The sequence below is a fragment of the Brachyhypopomus gauderio genome, chromosome 7, assembly GCF_052324685.1.
Source record: "Brachyhypopomus gauderio isolate BG-103 chromosome 7, BGAUD_0.2, whole genome shotgun sequence".
Taxonomy (NCBI): Eukaryota; Metazoa; Chordata; class Actinopteri; order Gymnotiformes; family Hypopomidae; genus Brachyhypopomus; species Brachyhypopomus gauderio.
In genome coordinates this window covers 10,484,893-10,510,439 of record NC_135217.1, presented here as the reverse complement: position 1 = coordinate 10,510,439, position 25,547 = coordinate 10,484,893, and the positions used below count along the sequence as shown (strand labels likewise).

The 25,547-nt window shown below is 44.9% G+C and overlaps 1 protein-coding gene across 2 annotated transcripts in view; it reads right to left on the bottom strand.

The window, feature by feature from the left end:
- LOC143518788 (voltage-gated potassium channel subunit beta-3) overlaps positions 1–23,641 on the bottom strand; it is a 34,810-nt gene extending 11,169 nt beyond the window's left edge. The window contains exon 1 of one of the 2 annotated variants that reach the window (XM_077011557.1): positions 22,068–23,641. In XM_077011557.1, the coding sequence (XP_076867672.1) occupies positions 22,068–22,336 (269 nt within the window). In that variant the 5' untranslated portion in view covers positions 22,337–23,641. Of the gene's footprint in view, positions 1–6,493; positions 6,628–22,067 lie in introns of those variants that run through there. The other variant, XM_077011558.1, reaches the window with a different exon arrangement.
- Between the last annotated feature and the right edge of the window lie 1,906 nt (positions 23,642–25,547).

The following is a 25,547-nucleotide window of genomic DNA, read 5'->3' as shown; positions in this document are numbered from 1 at the left end:
AGAACTACAATGCCAATAACACACAAACACACACACACATAGGCACACGCACAGAGACACATACACACACACACACACACACACACAGGCACACATACACACACACACACACAAAGATAAACATGCACACATATGCACTCTCACTCAGGCACACACACTTGCGCACATACATATACATACCTATGGATGTACACACACACACACCAACTAAAATATTTTATTTCACAACAGTTATGGTGAAAAGTAATTTTTATTTTAATTAAATGAAGAAAAAAAAACAATTGCTGACAAACACCATTATCCTTCATCAAACAATCTAATGTAGTCAGATGTCTATGCAATTTAAGGTCTTAGAGCTGTATTTTGTAGCTCTAAGTGTTATTCCAACCATTTTATAAACCTTGAAAGAAGGAACTAACTCTGCTGTAACAGTGCAGTCAGACTGTAACAGCTGTCAGTCTGCTATAACAGTGCAGTCAGTCTGTAACAGCTGTCAGTCTGCTGTAACAGTGCAGTCTGTAACTGCTGAGTTTGCTGTAATAGTGCAGTCAGTCTGCAACTGCTTTCAGTCTGTTGTAACCAAGCAGACAGTCTGTAACAGCTGTCAGTTTGCTGTAACAGTGCAGTCAGTCTGTAACTGCTGTCAGTCTGCTGTAACTGTGCAGTCAGTTTGTAACTGCTGTCAGTCTGCTGTAACCAAGCAGTCAGTCTGTAACAGCTGTCAGTATGCTGTAATAGTGCAGTCAGTCTGTAACTGCTGTCAGTCTGCTGTAAGAGCGCAGTCAGTCTACTGTAACATTGCAATCAGTCTACTGTAACTACTCATATGTTCTTTCTTCACTTCCCTGCATATATATATTTGTGCTAATGAACAGACTCCAAAAGTCTACACATGACCTGGACTGCAGCAGAATGTTCATTTTTAGTTGTCCTGCATTGTTACTCATGTCCAACTCCTGTTAGCTGATCCTGCCCCATCACATGGGCGTGGCCAAGTCAGGAGAAGGAACACTAACATCTGCTCCCTCTGATTCACATCCAGCCATCACATCTTTTCCTAGCTGCCATCACTGGAGCACCAGCCACCAGCTCCACCTACACTCAGATTGGTTAGCAGTGTGTTGAGTGATGGAGAGGCTAGCCAGGGAGCAGGACCGATTATTCCCTCATCCACTCCTGGGCAGTGATGGCTCTGACATCACCACGGATTTGACCAACCATCTCCTGATGACAGCGCTAGTACTTAGACCACTGAGTCACTCCGGGACCTTCTGCTCTGATGTCCAAGCAACAGCAGTCATCACTTCAGCCATTCGAAACCAATCATCCAAACCCAAGCATTTAAGAGAAAAAAACACCAAAAGAGCGTGATGTTTCAAATGCCAACAGCTTAGCAGATAGGAGGAGGAGAGACCTGAACCTGAGAGACTGCAGAGAGAGACCTGAACCTGAGAGACTGCAGAGAGAGACCTGAACCTGAGAGACTGCAGAGAGAGACCTGAACTGGAGAGACTGCAGAGAGAGACCTGAACTGGAGAGAATGCAGAGAGAGACCTGAACCCGAGAGACTGCAGTCCTATATTCACCATAGATGTGAACTCACACACTCTTCATGCCACAGCAGTCTGATTACCAGACTGAGGCCAAACGTTAGCTAGTTAAATTCACAACTGGGTAATTTTATAGATAAATGTCAGTGAGTAGTACCATAGTGAGGCAATAGCTGAGGTATAAGCAGGGTAAAGTCCTTTGAGGCATCAAGTTACTCAGAATTAATGGACTTGGCAGGAGAACTTCACTCCACTGCCACATCATGGAGTTCTCTGCCTCCGCCTCGTTGCTACACCCCCCCCCCCCCCCCCCACTTGATTCCCCAGTGTATTGCGTTTCCACAGTTAGCATTCCACAGAAAAACTGTGCCTGTCTCACCCATAAAGGTGGTTAGACACCCAAATAATGATGAGTCAGCTTTTAGGCAGCCATCATCAGTAAGACAGTGGAGTGTTTTTTTCAGGCTGACATAAAACAGTTTCGTATGAAAGGAGCTTTTCAGTTTGAGTTTAGAAATGTTTGGCAAACTGTAACTATCTCAGTTCTAAAGGAATTGATACATATGCTGGAATGTTGGTACATGAACCTTGCTGAAATCCTGTATGAATGAGCCAGTCAGTAAGGCGCTAATATATTCAGCATGCAGTCCTCAGTGGCAGAAGTCCAGTATTTGAAAGCCATGTCAAAATGCATCACGCTATAGCAGCAATACAACGTCAGGGAGATGCTTCCCCAGCCCAGACTGAGCAAAGCAAACGGTGGCTTTGTAAGCTAGAAAAGTTCTGCACAAACGGCAAAGTGCTGAAAAATGCAGGCCTTTATATCATCCCCCAACTTATTTCCTTTGATGTAAGACATTGTTTTCTGAAATTACCAATCAGACCTATAGCTCCAATACCTCAAATACATCTGTGCAAAACATCCTGACCTCACGGCTCTTTCTTAAGACTATGAAGTCCATTAGGAAGTAGACTAACAGTCCTATATGTTAAGCAATACCATAGGTGATGATTTATGATGCTGTAAATCTAATGTAATGTAAGTTTGTCATAAGCCAATCGGTTGTATCAACGGAGTGGGCTGGTGTTCAAGAGTAGATTTGATGTCCTGATCAACCTCCCACTCTACTGGTGCTATTAAACAAGAGGCTGGAATAATATAAGCTGGTCCCTTGGGTCCACAGTCATTGACGTATGTTCCATAGAGGGTATTTGTGTTTTTTTAGTGCCAGGACAGTGTAGGAGATATGAAAATCAAAGTGGATGAAGCACAACATCCTTCCTTGTAATTCAGCCTTTTTCACAGTATGAAGGCAAAATCAACACAGTGATATAGTTTGACTAGGGAGCTCTGCCTCTGAGACATAACAGCTCCTATCCCAATGTCGGAAGCATCCGCTTGTACTACAAGCTATACAGAAGATCTGGGTGAATTAGCACAGGAACCAAAATGAAGGGACAGAAATCTTAATCGACTTCTCGGTCCATTTCAACCTGTTTCGACTGATCTCCTGAGGAATAATATAAGAAGGGCTACGACTGAGCCAAAACTTCTGATCAAACACTTATATAATTTAGCGAACCCTAGGAATGTCTGGAGGCCATGTCTCATTTAGATTTTTGGCCAGGACAGGACTGCCTCGACATTTTCGACAGACTGATGATGTTGCTCAGGAAGGAGATGGATGCTTGATGGAGCAAACATTTCCAATTTCCAATTTCCAAACATTACCTGGTCCAATGAATGTTGGCCAGGTAGTTGTAGGTCTGGTGAGTTCATCAAAATGTCATCAATGTATGCTGCAAACAAAGCAGCCTGGGGTGTCCTGTAAGACCTAATTAATGAACGCCTGGAATGGTGGGACAAACTGCAAAGGGCCACCAAATGTTCACAGTGACCAGGGGAACATGCTAACTCGTCCATGCCCCTCATGGATTTGGATTGAATTATGCGCACTTCTGAGGTCAAGCTTTGTGACTACCTTAGCTCCACACAGCTGTTAGAGGTCAGGTGGTAGCAGTGTTTTTTTTAAGACTGAATCAAAACTGCAACAATCTATGCAGGGTCAAAGGTCACCATTTTTCTTTAGGCAATGAGGGGTGCCTCGTGAATCATATCTGCAGTGCGTCCCGGAAGTACTGCTCCATAGCCTTGGTTTCAGCAGAGCGTACACCTTTCTGTGTGCAGGTGTTTCAGCAGAGCGTACACCTTTCTGTGTGCAGGTGTTTCAGCAGAGCGTACACCTTTCTGTGTGCAGGTGTTTCAGCAGAGCGTACACCTTTCTGTGTGCAGGTGTTTCAGCAGAGCGTACACCTTTCTGTGTGCAGGTGTTTTAGCAGAGCGTACACCTTTCTGTGTGCAGGTGTTTCAGCAGAGCGTACACCTTTCTGTGTGCGGGTGTTTCAGCAGAGCGTACACCTTTCTGTGTGCAGGTGTTTCAGCAGAGCGTAGACCTTTCTGTGTGCAGGTGTTTCAGCAGAGCGTACACCTTTCTGTGTGCGGGTGTTTCAGCAGAGCGTACACCTTTCTGTGTGCGGGTGAGGGACCTACAAGCAGGCCTACAGCACAGTCACAGTCTCTGTGAGGAAGAAGTTGAGTAGCATTGCATTTGCTAAACACCTCACTTAGGGATGGGGATTCAGGTGGGATTTCATGAACTTGCATTGGGACTGGACTTTAGATGTTTGTTGAAGCACAGGGAAGACTAAGGAAAGCCATGATACAATATGGTAACCAGAAAGTGATTTCTAGCTGAGATGAGATGTCAGGACATTTCAACCATGTGATGACTCATGTGACTTTGTAGAGCTGAAAGAGGAGGAGCTGAAATTATGAAGGACTTAAGTGTGGCATCTATACAAACATGTACTGTGGCTGACACAGGGAAGAGGAAGTGAGGAAACTCAGGGAAAAGAAAGGGAAGTCAGGATAGAGAGGGAACACAGGGGAAAGAACAGGAACACAGGGAATAGGAAGGGAACACAGGGGAAAGAACAGGAACACAGGGGATAGGAAGGGAACACAGGGGAAAGAACAGGAACACAGGGAATAGGAAGGGAACACAGGGGAAAGAACAGGAACACAGGGAATAGGAAGGGAACACAGGGGAAAGAACAGGAACACAGGGAATAGGAAGGGAACACAGGGGAAAGAACAGGAACACAGGGAATAGGAAGGGAACACAGGGGAAAGAACAGGAACACAGGGAATAGGAAGGGAACACAGGGGAAAGAACAGGAACACAGGGAATAGGAAGGGAACACGGGAAAGAACAGGAACACAGGGGATAGGAAGGGAACACAGGGGAAAGAACAGGAACACAGGGGATAGGAAGGGAACACAGGGGAAAGAACAGGAACACAGGGAATAGGAAGGGAACACGGGATAGAACATGAACACAGGGAATAGGAAGGGAACACGAGATAGAACATGAACACAGGGGATAAAACAGGAACACGGGATAGAACATGAACACAGGGGATAAAACAGGAACACGGGATAGAAAGGGAACATGGGGGATAGAGAGGGAACACGGGAGAAAAAGGGAACATTCATAATCCCTCATCAAGGAAATTTCATTCTCCTACAAGGGCATTACAAGGGCTGAAACTCAGATGAGTTAGAGTGGTCAGGGAACAAAATGTTTTGTCTTTTTTGTCATTAACTTTTTTATTCTCAGAATTTTTTACTTTAAACATCTATGTTGACATCATGACTTGTGAATTTACAAATGGACAATTGTTATTTAGGGGGAAAGCTGGTTGACTGAAGAATGAGGTTTATAAAAATCTCTGGGATTAAGAATCACTGGGATTTCCTGTCTCTTTCTGTCTCTGTCCCCCCCCCCCCCCCCCCCTCTATCTATCTATCTATCTATCTATCTATCTATCTATCTATCTATCTATCTATCTATAACATTCAGGTACAATTGAGTGTGATGCATTTCTGTTATTCACTGTATAATTTTTATTACAATATCTATCCAATAGTAATGTGATTGGCCTGTATTATGCTAATAAATCTTGTGCCACTTTGGACTCACATGAAGCTCAGCCCTGTAGATTGCATTACATAATATAAATTCTTAGGTACTCACTAACCAAATGGAAAACCTGGCTAGAGTTTTACAGACTGCCAACACCAGTTCCCCAGATGGTATCCAACCAGCTACATGTTTATTAGGCTGAACCATAAATTATGCTAGTTGAATGGAAACTCTTGGACAAAGCATGCTGTTTTAGCATTAAGAAACTCAATGGAACTTAAACACTGTTAGGCATGTTCTCATAACCACAGAAAGGCCTGCCTGATGCCTAATACTATCTAATACTATTTCTATACACATTTTTACTATTAATACTATCATTTTAAAAGTCATTACAGAAAAATGATCAGTATTGGTAGCATATTGATAGTCATTTTCATACACTACTTGCACCAGTATCAGTATCTCTGTTGCACACGTCTCCTACGGCTGTGGGCCAGAGTGGATCAGCACAGTTGAACCGCAGGTGCAGCCTCCTAACACACAGCTTCACCTCGAGCAGCGGTACCAGCATCATAACGCATTATAATGCGGCACGTGGCAGCGCCAGAGAGTCTGAACACGCCGCACCTCGCCGGGCTGGTGGGCCACTGTTGACTCAGAGGCCCACGCGAGACAGACGAGTGCTGAATAAGCAGCGCGGAGCCGCAGGTAGATGCCGGCGCTGATGATGAATTCATGAGACAGAGGGGCAGCCAGCTTGATTTAACACCGCAGACACACAGCGGTTTCTGCTACTGTGACTCCAAATGTTTTCACTGACCCATATTTACCATATAGTTATTATTTCATTAAACCCACAAAGGTATAAACACAAACACCTCACACAAATATACATACCTCTAAAGACGCACACACAAACTTTCACATACAGGTCAGTAAGGAAAGCTCTCTTACCGGAGGCATGTTGTATATGGCCATAAAAAAATTAAAACCATCCCCACACACAAAAAAACATTCATGCGCGCACACACACGCACACACACATGCACATGCACACACATGCACATGCACACACATGCACACATACATTCTGGCCAGCTTCAGAGTCACACACTCCTTTCAGAATACTGCAATGCACCGCAACAGGGTGGGAGAGGGAGTGGGAGAGAGAGAGAGAAAGAGAGAGAGAGAGAGAGAAGGAGACAAACAGACAGACAGATAGAGGAGGCATCAATATTGAGGAGAGCAAGAGAAGATGATAAGTGAAAATATGAAGAAAATGAGATAGAAGGGGACGATGAAATAAAGGAGAGTGATAAGAGAAAACACAGCATGATGGAGATGAACGTATAAAGAGAGAGAGAGAAAAAAGAGAGCAAAGTAAAGAGAGCCAGAGATCTAGAGAAAGAGAGAAAAGGGGAGAGAGAGAATGAGAGATAATGAGAGACAGAGGGTGAGAGAGGGAAAGAGAGACAGAGAGAAAGATAGAGAGATATAGAGATGAACAGATGAACAGTAGTGGTGGGGGTTGAATACTCTGAGTGTGTTATCCTGCAGAGAGCTCAGTCAGAACCCTGCACCGATTAATGTCCCTCCCAAAGAGTTAGCATAGAAGATTACTGCTCACACTGAGAGAGAGAGAGAGAGAGAGAGGAAGAGAGAGAGAGGAGGAAGAAGTTAGAGAGAAAGAGACAGAGAGAGAGAGGGCAATGTTTAAAGTGGACCCATATAAAATATCAGTTTATCACCTCTCACTCCAAAATGGATGACCAATGTATGTATGTGACTGTGTGTGTGTGTGTGTGTGTGTGTGTGTGTGTGTGTGGGTTGGGGGGGGGGGGGGGGGGGGGGGGTTATGTGAGGGGCGGCAATAAAAGAGGAATGCTGAGAGGCTTTGTGCTGCAGACCGAGTCACAGCTTAGAGACCATAATCTCAACATACAGAGATAGAGACAGACAGACAGACAGACAGACAGACAGACAGAGAGAATCTGACATGAAAGTGTGACAGAGTGGTTTTTGTTTTCTGTTTGTGCATAGGTGCACCTCAACCACAGTGTTCTTTTTCATTCCTATGAGGTTGGGGGAGGGGGGTGAGTACTAGTTCTTCCAGTCAGAAAAACAAAGCAGCAAAGGACCTAGACTCCTAACGTATACAGAGAAATAAAGCAGGCATGGATCTAGACTCCTAACGTATACAGAGAAATAAAGCAGCCATGGATCTAGACTCCTAACGTATACAGAGAAATAAAGCAGCCATGGATCTAGACTCCTAACGTATACAGAGAAATAAAGCAGCCATGGATCTAGACTCCTAACGTATACAGAGAAATAAAGCAGCCATGGATCTAGACTCCTAACGTATACACAGAGAAATAAAGCAGCCATGGATCTAGACTCCTAACGTATACAGAGAAATAAAGCAGCCATGGATCTAGACTCCTAACGTATACAGATCCCATGTTCATTTAACACCAGCAACCTTCAGCAAATACCAACTTTCCAGCATGATGAACTGGCTTTGGAATCCTGAGGAAAATAACTGTGCGGTGTCCTGTAACACTTTGGACATCAGCCCCGCCCACCAACATTGGGATTGGCACTGTGTGCTGGAGAGGGTTGGCCACTGACAATACATGTGACAGCATATAATGAAGACGCAAAAATATGTAAATGTATTATTCTGTTATCGTTGGATTACAGATAAGAGGCAGTGGTTTTTAATGGCTGTAACAGAGTAAATAGATATTATAACTTTGGTCATACTGTAACAGCATCAATGTTTCTGTTTAAAACACTGCACTGCGCAAACAATTAAGGCAGGTGTGGAATAAATGCTGCAAAGTAAGAATGCTTTCAAATATAGACGTGTTCATCCACTTAACAGCTTCATAATTGACAAAAATCAATTATGAAAAAAAATATATATTTTTGAGAACATTCCAACTTTGCAGGAATTTTCCCACACCTACCCAAAACCTACCACACCTCCCTAAACCCTGTGCACAGTAATGTATATATTGTGAGTGGTATTTCTACAGTGTGTGCATTTGGGCTGTTACTACTTCCCCTCGCAGTGCATGACTGGACACCGATGTTGTGTCAGGTCCTCCTGGTGTGATTCATGCGCATGACACAGTTAAAGTTTTTGGATCGTTAATCGTGACCATGATATTCGCTTCATGAGAACATGAGCTTTTTTTTAGTAAACATAATATTTTTTCAGTATTAAGACAATGTTAAATTTGTTGTTTCATATGGCATTTTTGTTTCAGGCAACCTTGTACATATTGTTAGCGTATTCCCTCCAAAAATTGTCCCTCTCTCTTTCAATTGCCCCCCCCCCCCCCCAAAAAAAAACAATAACAAAATAACAAAAAAACACTGCAGTTTCCTCCCACTCTTACATCATATAGACATGCATAATAACACAGAATAATGTGTGTGAATGAGTGTAAAAGACTGAATGTGTGCAATCCCAGTAATGGATGGTGCTGTTATGGGTGTTGTTCTCCCCATGCAGCCCCCCAGGGGGCGCTGGTCTCTGCTTCAGAGTACACAGTGCATGATTGGCTGCTCCTTCTAAATGGTGTGTATATGTGTGTTAATTGGATATAAAAGCTGAGTGCTGATTGTGAAATAGCGATGAGAAAGGTGCTATAAAGGAATAACTAATAGTCATAATAAAACAACAGAATAGTCAATCAAAACAGCAGGATGTACCAATCATGCGAGAGGAAGCGGAAGACCAATGAAAATCCAGTTCTATCGACACAGAACGGACAGGTGGCAGAGGGTCAGTTGGGCAGTTAAGGTGCATGTCCCCACCGGGGTTTAGGGGCAGGAGCTCTGTAGAGGGGGCTGCAGGAGCGATGTGCAACATATGGGCAGCTTGGGGGGTGGGGCGGAACAGTGAAGTTGGGTGGAGCACCATGGGGATTAGGAAAAAATGTCAGGAAGAGGTTGAAATGGACTTTGGGCTCACGCACTGGTCCTGACAGATCATGAAGCTCAAAGGTGATTGGGTGGTTTGTAGGAGCAACAGAGACCAAGACTTCTTAAGAACTAATCCAGCACTGAACTCATTAATAGTGCCAGTGGAATGGGCCATCAATCAAAAACTAAATCATCTGCTTTTTTTAATAAGGGGTATAGATAAAGCGCCGGTCGTGTCCACTGACATCCCTGAGTCTTTTCCCTGACGTCTGTTGCTGGTTTATGGGTGAACTGGCGTATACAGCTGGCATAGCAAAAGACCTCATTAATACTCAGTCAGGTGTGCTGAGGAGAGTATCCACTGGAACATGGAGCTATGTAAAAAGGTGGACATCCTGTGCAGGTGTGAACAGGTGTGAACAGTTGTCTACCCAGTGCAACATGGGGAAGATGTCTGTCATACTCCTGACCCAAATCAAAAATTTCTTGCCCAGTTTCTCCTTGATGGTCTGATTATATTGCTGCAGCACATTGAGCATGATAGCAAAACAAATGCTGTGTAGCAGTCCAAAATGTAGTAGGTAATGGGTGAAATAGACCAGAGGCGTCTGATGGTGGAGAACAGGGGAACTGACTGAAACTGCAGCCATTCATGGGAGATGTCAGAAGACATATAAGGTCAGTAGAAGGGAGCTAGTGCCCTGTCCATTGTTATAGCTAAGCTATAATGTGCTCCAGCAGGGTGGCATGGAAATTATGTAGCACCTGGAGCACCAGCAGTCAAGGGGCTTAATGGCCACATCTGATAAGGAGCAGTGCAGTACTGTCGCAATTTAGGCTGAACATCACAAGTATCGATACAGGGGTAGACCACAAACATGGGGTTGTGAAATACAGCTTCTGTGAAATACAGCTTCTCTTTTTGTTCAGGGGACAAGCATGCGTCAGTCAAGTCCACTGTTGGTGCTAGGTGAGTAGAAATGATGGACGTGTCAACAGTAGAGACTAGTGAGACCTGCGATGGAGAATAACTTTCATTAGTGATAACCATCAGAAAGCAAGATCAGTGTGAGGAGAGGTTAATCACCATAACTAGCCCTTGATCACCGTGAACAGTGGTCAGCATTATAGCCACTTCAGAGCCATGGTTCAACAATCACCCTTTACGACAGAGGGCACCTTCACAGGGAAACGCAGAGATGGCTACACACTGCACGGTGCATGGTGTTGCAGGGAGAGAAAGGCACAGTGTCGTGGTACAGGTGTACGTGAGCGTGGCGTATGGGTTAGGCCATGCTAGGTAGCATGAAAAAGACCCATTGACCCATTAACAGCATGGCTGGAGCCATGTACAATATGAAAAACATGGGACGGGGTAACATGACCAGTGTGCACTGGTGTGGCAACACAGCCTTTCCAGTACAATTTATTTATCCATTAAATGGTCAGTCACTGAAAAGGACAGATCTAATGGGCTGGGAGGCCAGGGCTGGAATGTTTTTTTTATTTATTATTCTTTGGCGATGGGCAGCCCAGACCCAGTGTCTACACCAGCTGCTCAGAGGCTCAGAGGTAAACGTTACCTCAGTATCAGAGGTGCCATAGGTGCGCTGGCCCCATGATGGAGGCGGTGGGGTGGGGGGTGACATTCAGCCCCCAATCCCAGCATTTAACAATCTCTCTGCCTCTGCGAGGAAGGAGAGACTGTCCCCTCAATTGACATGTAAAAGTGGACATGTGGTGAAGGAGAACGGAGGGAATTACGGGTCTGGTCATGTAGGGTTGGGGTGGTGAAGAGGTTGATGAGTGTCTGATTCCTCTATACAGATGAAGAGGGGACAGTGACCCGGCAATACGGAGCTCAGCAGGAATAAATGAAAGGGTGACAAACGAGAAGCGTCTGGCATACCTGGGGAAGGGATTCCTTGTCAGGGTGACACCGTGAGAGAGAGCAGTTGTCCTAATTTTGATGGATGGCATGAAGGGATAAAGTGGCTATCAGTGTGTCCAGTCAGATGATGGAGCTTGGAGCCGAGCAAGAGAGGTGTCATCATGGAGAGGCCACCATCCCCTGGCAGATGTGTGTGAGGAAGACACAGAAGTCCATGCAGGGGTAAGTTGCCTTGCGTTGGGTGCTGTCTACTGGGACAGGCATATATAGTAGGACAAGCAGGGTATGTGTATTGACAAACCTCCGGACGTCAGCAAACTGTTGCACAAGTTGTTCTGAAAGTCTGCGTGTTTCAAATCTAGCTTCACGTTTCATTATAAGATCAGCATTAATAGCGATCATTAAGTCAGAATATTAGGGTCTACATTCAGTGTCACTGACAGAGGCAGGAGAGATACGCACACAGTTACAGCCCGGGCTAACTGGGCTGGTTCTCCACAACTGGTCCCCTTCAGAGTGGCCCAAGCCCATGTTCAAGAAACCTGAGCTGCAGTGATGGGTCTTATCCAGTTACTACATAAAAATTCCACATCTCTGCACTTCAGGGCCATATTGAGTGAAAGCATCTGTCAATAACTTCATTTGATCAACAGTATAAATCTCTAAGGGCTCCTGGGCCTTGTGAGAATGCAAAGCTGTGTGTTCTTGAAAATAAGTTGAAGAGTTCGTCGATCCAAAAACTGCACTCACGATTGGTCACAGTCCACCTTCACTGCTGGGAATGAGCTCTGCTTGTATGCATATGCAGGCCCACAGAGTTCAGAAGCGAATACTTTAGCTTTTCGCAGCCGTGCAGTTGACGTATGGATGGCAACTCCAGAGTGCTGAACCCATGAACTTAAAGGTACAGCTCCATCACCAGAACACAATAAACACTCCAGTCTCCTCGACAGAAAAAAAATTAAAGAATTGTTGTGCTTACACTATCTTGATGAAATGCAATTTCTTTTGGGTTTTGACAACGCACTGCAGAATACAAAGAGCCTGTCATTCATGCCCGTTTTTCTTGTGTTATTATGATTTTATATTTGTGTAAGGATTGGACTGCAGGAATTGAGCATTCGGCAGCAGCCTTCTCAGCAATGCTGGACTGCTGGAGAAGAAACATTGTTTATATTCACAGCAGTTTGTTGTTCATGAGTCGGCACAGAGAAAATACAGGAGTTTGGTACTTGTAAGTGGACGTACTAGCTGGTACACAGTGTTCCAAAACTCTTTTGCAGGTAATCAGTTAAAAAGAAATTCCAAAAGCAGCAGAATGTAATCTGATTATGTTATAAATAGGCAATCAGTCATTTTTATACATCTGACTCCATTTTAAGTAACCTTTCCAACCATGATCTTTGGGAATGTAGGGTTTGTTGAGAAATGTTGAATCTGTGTGCCTTTAAGTACACTAGCAGTTGTCAACATGAATGCTCACATACACACATGCATGCAATCACACACACACACACACACACACACACACACACACACACACACACACACACACACACACACACACACACACACACACACACACACACACACACACACACCAGCCAAGGCAGAACACAGCTGACACCATTAGTTAATCCCACTAATAATCATCATGATGCTTGTAATGATCAGGGGCTCTGTTAGCGTGGTGGTGGATGAGTGTGTTCACAGATGGGCCTGTGGGGGGCGCTCTACTCCTTTATAAAGCCCTGAAATCACCACAGGAGGGAACAACAACAATGTGGGTTGAGGGCAAAGCAGAACTAAAGCCACCGAGGTCCCATTGGCAGTTGAGTCTCTTGTTAAGGTACAGACAGCTGTCAGTCTCCATAGTTACACCTCACAGCACAGCGCAAATACCTACTCACAAACACTTTATCACCCTGGAGCTGTAACACACACACATTCACACACACACATGAAGAAATGTAGTGTACTAAAAATTTCTTGGACTGTATCACCAAGATAACAATAACAGCAAATTCCATTTTTATTCAAGCATACACACACACACACACACACACATACCCACACACACATACACACACACACACACACACACACACACACATACACACACACACACACACACACACACACACACACACACACACACACACACACAGGTATCAGGCTCATGCAGATTAGCGCTGCTCAGTCATCTTCCCCTGAGGTTTTGGGGGCAGCTGTTTCATAAAGTGAAGTAGGTTAAATGTGCTCAGTCAGGGGGTGACGGTTGAACACAGACCCACTGCTCCACGCCAGCAGCTGCAGCTCTTGTGTGTGTAAAGATTCCCAGGGCTTCACAGAGGAACCACAGTCCTGTATAGAGACTCATGATGGAGACTCATGATAGATTTACGTGTAGGCGGAGCATTAGTGTCACTGTTTTCTCATTGGTTGCACCGAGTGACTCAAAAGAAAGCCAAGACGAACGGCCAAAGCCAGGACGAACGTATCCGCCAAAGACCTAGAGGGCCCGCCAAGGACTGGGAGTGGAGATGATGAGGAGTGGGCCTGATAGGGTAAACATGAGGGAAGGATTTGGCAAGTTCTGGGTCCAGAATCTGGCTGGCCAACACCCAGCTCCTCTCCTCAGTCCAGCAGGATGTTGACACAGTAGGCAAGCCCACCTTCAATGTACATCCGAAGCTTCTAGCTTGAGGGTCAAGATTGTGGGTCAAGACATGTATGGGCAATGACACCAATCCCCTAGGGCAATCCCCTAGGTGGGATGACCCTACACATGGTGCACTAAATAGGTGCACTTTTCTCTTGAAGATTGTGATGGCAGTATGGAGGTGATGTATTCTCTCCCATAGCTTCTAGCTCCTACCAAACCAGAACTCAATGACAGAAAAACCCAATGACAGATTGTTTCATAGATACAAAGATGGTTGGAAGCCCAAAATATACTCAAAAACTCTGAACCCTGTAGAACCCTGTAGCGTTCAGAGCGTTCTAATTGAGAAGGAGGGTGGTAACAGTAGATGAGGCCTCTGCACCCTTGATATGAACTTTACCTCATGATCTGATACAATATCCTTGGGCAGTCTGATTTGCTGTAAGATGTGAATTAATGGCAGGTTGGCAGCCTTGAGAACCTTCAGACAGCAGAGCAGGAGGAGACACAAACCTGACCATCTTAGAGACCCAGAACACAACGGTGATGGTGGTGGTGTACCCATCTGATGCCAGCGGATTTGTCACGAAGTCACCGGCAATATACGACCATGGTCATTCTGTTGTGGACAGTGAAAAGAACTTGCACAAGCCTTTCGACTTCACAAGCCTCATAATGTCCCTCATAGACAGCCAACAGTACAATGCAAGGACGGGTTGGCCAGTCCATGTGTATTCCAAGTGACTGGTATCTAGGGTTGGCACCTAGGTCTGACAAAAAACAAAGACACTCTGTCATACGCGAACGTAAATTGTTGACGGGGGGGGGGGGGACCGTAAAATGTTACCGGGGGTGGGTGTAAAATGGACACAGCGAGAAAAAAAAGACGGATTTTAAGTGTGCAGAAACAGTCTAAATTGTCATTTGAACTAACCTAGTGAAAATCGGGACATTAAATTAATTTTTTTTTTGCCGGACCGAATATTAAAAAGAAGGAAAACCGGGACAAACCAGGACACCCCGGGAAAACCGGGACAGTGACGTGAAAACCGGGAAGGCAACCCTACTGGTATCCCAGCAGGGTGTGTGTCCAGGTGAAGAGTCATTGCAAATAGTTTGTCGTTAGTGCAGAGAGGATGTGGGTTGGCTTGGGCAATTGAATGTTCCAGATCCCACTCAACAGCTGCCAGGAACCAGGAAGAGAACAGGTGGGCTTGGCTTTGGGACCAAACTCATTACATGGTGTCTGCTTTAGTATTCTTGGAACTGGGTCAGTATGTATTGGCGACTTTGAAATGCGTGAAGGGCACTTATCACCTGGAGTTGGTGGTTGGTGAAGATCACAAAGGATTATTGGATGTCATTCTAGCCGTGGCTTCCGCTACTCAAAGGCCAATTTTATGACCAGCAGCCCTGTTGCTGATACCTCTCAGCCAGGGTGAACATTTTTGAATACTAAGCTACTTACTTAATCTTGGAGCTCACACCAAGCTGCTGTCATAACACGGTTCCACTCAAACATTAGAGGCATCCACCTCAGCGATGGGGGGAAGGCTAGGGTCAGTATGCTGAAGTATGAAGCTGTGGCGAACGCCTTTCTGAGAGTAGTGAACGCATTCTCCAACACCAGTGACCAAGATGGGTGGGTCTTTTGGCCTTGGAGGAGGTTGGTAAGGAACAGGGACATGAACCGGAAAGAGCAGATGAACAGCCTATAAACATTTGTGAACCCCAGGAAGGGCTAAAGTTCACAATGCATCTCATATCATATTACTGCCTTCATTTTGTTGGAGAGCATGTTGGTTTTGTTGGTCTCACATAGATCAGGAGATGGACCTGGTGCTGGTGGAACTCACACTTCTGCTTGCGTTACAGATGGTTTTGCAGGAGAGTGCAAAATGCCTGGCACACATCCCAGACACACTGGTCCAGGGAGGGTGAATAGATCAATATATCATTGTAAACAATGACGGATCAACCCAAGAACTCTGAAGGGACCTGGTTCATTTGCACCTGAAACACAGAAGAAACTAAGGAAGAACTATGTAGAGTTAGTGGTCACCAATGCAATGTCCCAAGTGAGCTGATTGGTCACGAACCAATTTGGCACAACTCACACAGTTTGCACTTGACCATAAAGCCCTTGGGATCCTCAAGGTTGCCATTATTATGCCCACAGGACTACTGGTCAGGGGTGCACTCCCCAAAAAGACAGCCACCATGTTGAGATCAACCAAGTCTCTAATCTGGTGGATTTCCCAGCTGGTTCTGGTAGTGACCAGTGGCAGCATCTTGCAGTCTAAGTGCCTCAGTCATGTAGGTTTCATTTGCTCCCTGCCATTCTATAGGATTCGTGTGTTTGGTTAGGACTATGATACAGCGGTGAAGTCAGGGCGCGAGCCTTGAGTGGACTGGCAGGCAGAAGCTTATTTAATCAGGAAACAGAACGCAGGCTCACTAAGTGAGCTGCAAAATAAAATAAGTCCATGAGTAGGACAAAGACCATAATGATCACCTAGGCAGGCCTGGAGGCTACTGGCAGGATGGTTTGGAAGCAAGCAAGACAATCTCAGAATGGCATGGCATAGACTCTAGCAGAGCCTAATGCAAAACACAGAGATTGTGGACCTCTAAGAATAAATAGGGAAAAGAACAAGAAACATGCACAAACAATGAACTAACAAGTGATTTGGTTGGTGGAATCACTGGGAGTGTGATTGGTGGGTGCAGATTGGTGATTGGTGGGTGCAGGTTGGTGATTTGTGGGTGCAGGTTGGTGATTGGTGGGCGCAGGTGTGGGTGGTTGCCTGGGAGCTGCCCAGAGCTTAACTAAAGTATGATGAAAATGTTTTTGTTTTTCAAATATCAGCAAAAATAAGTAAAATACAAAATGTTAAAAGTCGTGTATCAACCTTTAAAATTACTGAATAAATAAATTGTATCAATGAACATATTATTTAATGAATATACAGGAATATAAAAAATGTATTCATCTAAAATGTTCTTAATAAAATGTGGTGGCCATAATGCAGAATTCAAATATTTCTGAGATCATTTCTATCGAGAGAATTCCATATAGCAATAACATCAAGCTTATAATACACAGATTCAGGTCACAGTTTTTAACTTTTAACTTCGCATTAGATCACACATTGCTCTAGAATTCTCTTCCTCTGTTAGGTGTTCGGTGCGATACATTGCTGCAAACTAGGGATGCAAATTATCGATTAATTCATTAATCGTTAGTTGACTGATCTTATCGATCGACTTTCGATTAATCGATAAGCGGCGTTTTTCACCTGAATTTCAGTGTTTCAATAGGGCTTTTAAAAATATCAGCTAAATATACTGCTCAAAAAAATTAAGGGAACACTAAAATAACACATCCTAGATCTCAATTAATAAAAATCTTTGAAATCAGTTGAAAATCTCTCATTTCTACCTGTTGTCTGTTCCATTTGCACACAATCAGTGTTGCTTCCTATCTGAACACGAAGTGTGGATGACCTGGAGTTACATTGTGTTGTTTAAGTGTTCCCTTTATTTTTTTGAGCAGTGTAGTTAAAACACTTTGTTCAAAAAGTATATATTATATTATGATAATTATATTGTATTATATTATATATTGCTCAAGTAATTATGCATGAGGAAATTTTTATGGTATAACAAAATAATTCATTTTAAAAAAGGAATAAATTAAGGACTGGCTCAGTTCAATTTGAAACATTAGACATTAAAAAAAATGTTTAAAAAAAAGAAGAAATTAAATAGAGAGCCAAACAGAATATTATTGAGCCCATGTTTGGACAATGTTTCTAGCTTTGTAGTGAACACATGCTGTAACGCGACCGGAGAGTGCCCAAGTTTCCACAACATCATTGAGCTTGTCAGTTAAACTGTCAGCGGTGTGTCTATCCGACATGTTCGTCGTAATCAGCACTGCAGATTTTAGCTGCCAGTTCTCGTCAGTGTAGTGGCACGTCACAGTAATGTAACTTTTCGAAAACGCTCGCCTTCCCAGTGTAGCTGTGATTTTAGGTTGACCAGGTGCACTGGTGATATGCAGGACAGCTGCATGCATGGTGTTCAAATGATAATTGAGTGAGCTAGTGGAACTGTTGTACTTCAATACCGCATTACACACAGAACATTTGACTTCTTTGCCTAAATTAACAATGTTGAAATTGTAGCGACTACTACTCCTCGCAGCGAGTTCCCTTTAAGTGACACTGGGAGAGCAGGAAGAGAAGAGAAGGGGAGGGGAAGAGAACAGTGCTATTGTTTGAGTTGCATGGAAAATAAAGTTTCCCTCCTTGGGATTTTCTGGATTACGCAGTTTCTGCCTCGTTTCCCGAACACGCTTCAAAATGGTCCCACACCGCACGTCTTTTCGCCCGCTTCATTTTGTTTTCCACTCTGGTCTTTCGCGACACGTGTTCACCTCTCGTTCTTACGCTCTGTTCAAGTTAATACAGGAGCGCTCTCTAATGATTAATCGTGATTAATACATTTTGATCGAGTAACGTCTTAATCGACAATTAATCGAAAGTCGATTAATCATTTGCATCCCTACTGCAAACTGCTCACAGATGAAGCAGAACGAAGACCCTCACTCAGAGAGGGCGGTGTGGTGACAGGGACTGTACGCTCCCAGTCAGATAGCTTTGTTTCTGTACACTGACGTTGGTTTTTTACTGTCCTGCAGCACATTCCTGAGGCTGACATTTGCAACGTTTTCAAGGTCATGTCTGCTCCATTACTCCAGGCATTTTCACGAAAACATTCTTTTTATGCAGCGAATGACACAAATTACTGCTCTGAGTCAAGGTTTAGAAGGTCTTTTGTGTGCTCATGTGGTATTAAAGCTGTTCCTAGAACAGTGGGGCGTGGCCAGAGCTGCCTAATCCCACTCCACCAGCAGGGAGGGGGTAGAGAAGCATGCAGGGAATCCAGAACTCACCCTGTCACCATCAGCACAAATAAACAACAAACATCAATGAGACAACAACAACTGAAAAGCCTCAAAAAATGCCTACACAGCCCTTTAATCCTGACCTACTGTAGACAGAGTGGTATCACACACATTAAAACACACAAACACACATGCACACACACACACACACACACACACACACACACACACACGCACACGTACACGCACACTCGCACACGCACACGCACACACACACACACACACACACACACACACACACACACACACAGACACACTCTGTCACATCTACATTGCTGACAGTGAAGAGTGAATGAATGCACTGAGTGAATCTCTCCGTGACCTCAGCCTCATAATGCATATGCAAATGGGCCGAACGTGGTATAATCACTGCCAGCAAGTGCAGTGGCAGTCATTACGGTCACTGTGGTGTTGCTGCTGGTCACTCCAGCCACAGTAGAAACGAGCTGCTGCCTGAGGAACTATAACGGAGAGGGAAGCAGAAATCACTTCACCACATGAAGGTCCTACTTGTTTGTGCATCATCTGAGCTAGAAATATGTTGCAGCTCACACCGGTATGTGCATGTGTGCATAGGGGTTTAACACATATCATTTGTGTGTGTGTCTGTGTGTGTGTGTGTGTGTGTGTGTGTGTGTGTGTGCGCACCTGCCTGGTGTTGCTGACCACTTTTGAGGTGTTAGATGGATAATGTATAAGAGGAGATGTACTCAAAATGTGTTTGTGAAATTAGTGTTTAGAGTATCTGTGAGATTAAGAAGTAGAGGTGCATGTATCGCTGTGTGTGTATGTGTGAGAGAGAGAGAGAGAGAGAGAGAGAGAGAGAGAGAGAAAGAAAGAAAGAAAGAAAGAAAGAAAGGTAGAGTTGAGAATCTGTAAGATTAAGTAGGTGTGTGTGCATGGCTGTGTGTGAATGCATATGTGTGTGTGTGTGTGTGTGTGTGTGTGTGTGTGTGTGTGTGTGTGTGTGTGTGTGCGCTGATCTTTAAGACACACAGCTACACTGCACATACTGTCCTGTTTGCGCCAGCAACCATTGCTGAACAGGCTGTTACCGTGGGCAACCAATTACACACACACACATACACTCTCTCTCTCACACACACACACACACACCTCTTTTTCAGTAGTGCCACCTTCTCCTCCTTTCAAATCACACGTTCTCTCACTTCCAATGCTTTTGACTGGAGAGAGAAAGAGAGATAGAAAACCACAGCGAGCGAGAGAGAGAGGAACAGAAGGACAGAGACAAGAAAAATGACAGGCGACATAATGCAGGAGATGGAGGAAGACGTGGAGAGACAGACAGAGAGGAAGAGAGAGGAGTAGCATATTGTTACTGTTATTATTCTCTATTTTTAAAACAGGCTTCTTAATGAAAACTCTATTGAGTGATGAGAACAATGTCAATATTAAGCAGTCTCTTGTTTTCCTCTTTGTCTCTTCTCATCTCTCTCCTCTCTGTCTCTCTGTCCCTCAGTCTGTCTCTCTGTCCCTCATTTTCCATCTCTCTGTCCCTCAGTCTATCTCTCTGTCCCTCACTCTCTGTCTCTCTGTCTCCCTGCCTCTTGTCTCTTTGTTGGTGTGTATACTACTCAAATGCTTGATCTCTGGCCCTCTTTTCCATTAGCCCAATTGCCCAACACAGCTGCCTCTGGTGTTGCACTGTTTGTGAAAATTCTTTGAAAAGGCACTATACTTCCATAAAATTCAAACACGCGCACACACACACACACACACATGCATATAGACATTATGGTCATTCTATCTTTATGTAGTATTTTTATTGACTTGTGTAATGCTGTGTTCTCATCTCTGTCTAGCCTTGACCTCAACCTTAGTCCCCAAAGAGGAAACATCACGGCATTTTTAGCTTTCTTGCATCAAAAGATGCATTATGTTATCCAAAAAGGGCTAAAGGCTAAATAATGTCTATGCACAGTGTACAAATGCACACAAACACGGATGAGTTATAATGGACATCTCTGTAATACTAAGAATAGCCTTTGGTTGCCATCAGGACATTGTCACTGACAGGTGAAGTGTGCTATCAGGCATGTGTGTGTGTGTGTGTGTGTGTGTGTGTGTGTGTGTGTGTGTGTGTGTGTGTGTGTGTGTGTGTGTGTGTGTGTCTGCGCAACCACAAACACATAAAGGTCAGGTTAAAGACACGGGTTATGTTGTTGTATGGGTCTTGACATGCCCTGTAAAGATGTGTGAATATATGTGTGAGTGTTCATCAGTGTGTGTGTATGAGCTATGTTACTTATTTGTAATGAGCCTGTTTCAGATGTTTTGCACATACAACTACATAGATACACACACACAGCCTACAGCTACAGGCACAAAACCCGGTCAGCCAATTAAGTGAGTGTGTTTGGACAGGTTGTGTCTTATGTAACAAACGAAGAAGCGGTAAAGATTCTGCAGAAACAGCACAATTGAGACACTCAACATACCTACACACACACACACACACACACACACACACACACACACACACACACATTCCCACACATAAATGCAAACTGAACAGTGAAAAGTGCTATGAACTTCAGCTATGACATATGCACACACCCCTTAAATCATGAATCCTTTGAAAACAATAATTTAAAACACATTTGCACTCCTCTGTGACGACTCATAAACGATATTATACACTCACACCAATACTCTCACAGGAAAAACATTCATTAACAATGGTCCTTTACACACACACACACACACACACACACACACACACACACACACACACACACACACACACACACACACACACACACACACACACACACACACACACACACCAGTATCTCATCATACACTCAGATTTAAAGTGGCCGTCAATGAGCCCTCATGAATCTTTAAAGATGTCATAAAACATTGGGTAGTACAGAATTACATAGTGTGGAAAAGACCACTTCTAATAAGCGACCCTGTCTTTCTGTGCCAAACACACACCATACACACACAAATACACACCAGAGTCCTCACACACCAGAGTCCTCACACACCAGAGTCCTCACTGTCCAGCCGAGTCTTGTACCCAAGTCTTCCAACTCACCTATATTTCATGCTGCTATGTCGTCCAATGGCCTCCTTCATGTGGGCGTGGCCTTGCTGTGCAGGCCTTGACCCCGCCCCCTCTCGAGGTTTGACGGAACTCTGGGGAGCGTAGTTTCCATTGCTGGCCTGTGTGCTCATCCGCTCTGCTGCTGTCCCCCCACTCCCGCCACTGCTGCCCCCTGGTGGCGGGGCAGTGCGCAGTCCACACAGACGGTCTTCACTCCTGCTCTTCAGGTTGTGCTCCGTACAGGCGAAAGAGACTTGCATCCTGACTAGCACTCATACACACACTAACAAACTTGGAAGTGTGTGTGTGTGTGTGTGTGTGTCAGTCACACAGCCACCACTAAGAGTGTGTGTCTGTCTTGGACTGGAAGTCCGAATCGTTCTTGAGCTTTATGTTTTTTGTGGGTGTGTAGATGTGTGATGTGTGTATGTGTGTGTGTCAGAAAGGCCGAGCAAAATCTTCACTCCAAGCTTCAGGTAATTCACTTGCGCAAGGCACTCTGCTACTTGTTTTTGCGGAAAGTGGCCGCCAGCCAAAAAAAGACCCTAAAGGGTATTTTGCGTGTTTGAGGTGAGAGCCAAAAGTCACGACTGGCCGCAGTCCAGGGCTTAAGTTGCGGCTCGCGGAGACAGCGTGTGTGCCCCGGTGCCTCCACCGCCCGCTCTTAGCGCTCGAGCGAGTCTCGCGAAGCGGCTACGCGCGCGCACATTGCCGGCTGAAGCATTTCTCCGCAGAGTTCGGTGCTGACGGGGTGGTCCCGACGTGGCAGGGGTCCTGTTGGAATGCGGAACCACCCACTGATTTGACACTTCCACACAAACGAGACGGGTAGCAGCTTTTTCCCCCCACCCGGTGCAAAACAGCACACGTTAGAACGCCAGAGACGGTTGGCACGCAGCGCGTCGGTTAACGACAACGAATGCAGAACGAGCAGCGGTCCGTTTGCTTCGCTTTACCTCCGGACCGGTCCAGGAGAAGACGGCGCAAAAACACTGCAAAACTGTTCATCCGCACCTCTCGTGGCCTCGCCTTTCCCCGTCGTCTAACGCACAAAACCCCGTGCGACACGCTAAACTCTCCCCGTATCACACGCACACACATGCATCCCTCAACGTAATCGCTCACTCGCGCGCTGACACATACTCACGCGCACTATAAACAGTGTGCGGCGTTGGCGCTGCCTCGCTCGCGCTGCTGGAAGAGCACTATCTGACACACCGCCCGGTCTCACGCGACATCGACTTGACGATGGAAGCGGCAACATCGACGGCGGCGAATCTCGTGCTGTTTTTATGATGAGCAATAATTGCCATGGTGATCGTGACAGGCCGGATCGAGGGGCTGCGGTTCACTGCGTCCATCTCCCATTGTCAAACCCGGTGGCTCCTACAATTACCGTTTAATAACATAATTAAGCCGGGAAACGGCTAATTAATGAAGCAATCGCTAGATAAATCAAGAACGTCCCGGCGCACTGTTTCTGCTGCGCGCTGTGCAAGGATGTGACTGACTTTATTAGCCAGAGCTGTTTATATAAAGTCCTCGCGCTATTGCAGTCGCTCCTGTTTGTTCGACATATGCACTGCCTGCGAATCGCGCAACTCTCCCTCTCTCTCTCTCTCTCTCCCTCCGTCTCTCTCTCTCTCTCTCTCTCTCTCTCTCTCTCTCTCTCTCTCTCTCTCTCTCTTGTCAACATCGCCCTGATCTTTGACAAGTCCGTTCAATAGACATGGGCAAAACCACAACTTATAAAATAATGTGATCTGTAATTATAATATAACAAAAAGTGTTGTTTTTATTGTGTTCACTTTCTACGCACAGGACCGGTGTGGTGTGTAGTGTACTCGGACATAAGGATTAATAAAGCGGAGTCTCAGCACTCAGCAGCCCGAGCGTGAACTCCGTGGACATCCAGATTAAAAATCAAACTGCCAGCAGCACCACCGCCTCCTTTTCATTAAGACAGAAAACGGCCACTTGCTGTTCAATCACTTTAGATCCGCCGCGCGCCATATCTCTCCCCCACGCGCGATCCCCCAGTGTTGAGAACAAAGCTGTTAAGGCACGAGCTCATAGCTCCCTCAAAAGCCTTAGGGTTATAGCTAGTCATCTGGGAGATTAAACAGAATGAATGCGCGCACACACACACACACACACACACACACACACACACACACACACACACACACACACACACACACACACACATATATATATGACAGGACAATCCGAAATCTCAAATAGGCACGGACGTAGTTTTGGGGGGGGACGGGGGGGACATGTCCCCCCCACTTTTTCAAAAGCCGGTTTTGGTCCCCCCCCAGTTTTTACAGTTAAAACCAAATATTTAAGTAGCGACGAAGTCATGTCCCCCCCACTTTTTAACGGTTAAAAAAACAATATCCAAATAGCGACAAATCTAGCACTAGGATCATGCAGCTCCGAGCTCCCCCCCCCCCCGCTCAACAATTTTTGTTCACAGCGCTCAACAATTTTCATTCAACCCCCCCCCCCCCCCCCCCCCCGCTCAACAGTTCGCCACCCCAGGTTGTGTCCCCCCCACTTATGAAATCAAAACTACGTCCATGCAAATAGGCATTTAAAGCATACTAATCCTGAAGTACTGTCGGAGCCGATAATAACGTTTGCTATACTGTCTTAGTGAATGTTTAATGTAAATGTCAATAAAGATAATTTAACAGGGCAATGTGGACTTCATTTAGTCGCTTAGTGTACAGGTTACGAACTGGATTTGATTTGTTGTCATATGATTAATGTTTGGTGTTTGGTGTATATATATATATATATATATATATATATACACTACATCACTATATGCCCTGTTATAAGCCTCTTTTCGACACACACACACACACACACACACACACACACACACACACACACACACACACACACACACACACACACACACACACACACACACACACACACACACACACTGCCAGGTACTTGGTTTGCATGTATTTAATTAACACAGAAATTGCTTATTGCTTAGTAAACATGGAAGGTTTTTCATAAACATACAAAGGAGAGAAAGCCGTAGATTTCAAGACAATCTCAGACTAACAAAAGCATTTTCAGCCTTAAATCAATAAACCAGAGAATCTTCTTGAAAACCACTTTGCTTCCATTTCAAAGTAAGTAGGTTATTCGCAGTATTACGATCGTCCTCAAGCACCTGTACGAAATAAGAAACCGGAGCTGTCCGTGGTGCTGAACTGTACCTAAATTGCTGTTTCATTAACTCCGTTGTCTTGAGTCGCAGACTCGCAGCTGTACTTCACTCTGAGATTCAGAACCACTACATTAAACAACAGACCCATATGAAAGGTCACAGAAACGCCTCCAAATAGTTCATGCTGGTTTAAACATAGCAACTGCACTGAGGAAGAAAATGAAACTGACTACCGACTCCCGAACTTTTGGCTGGTTGACAGAAAATGTGAGGGA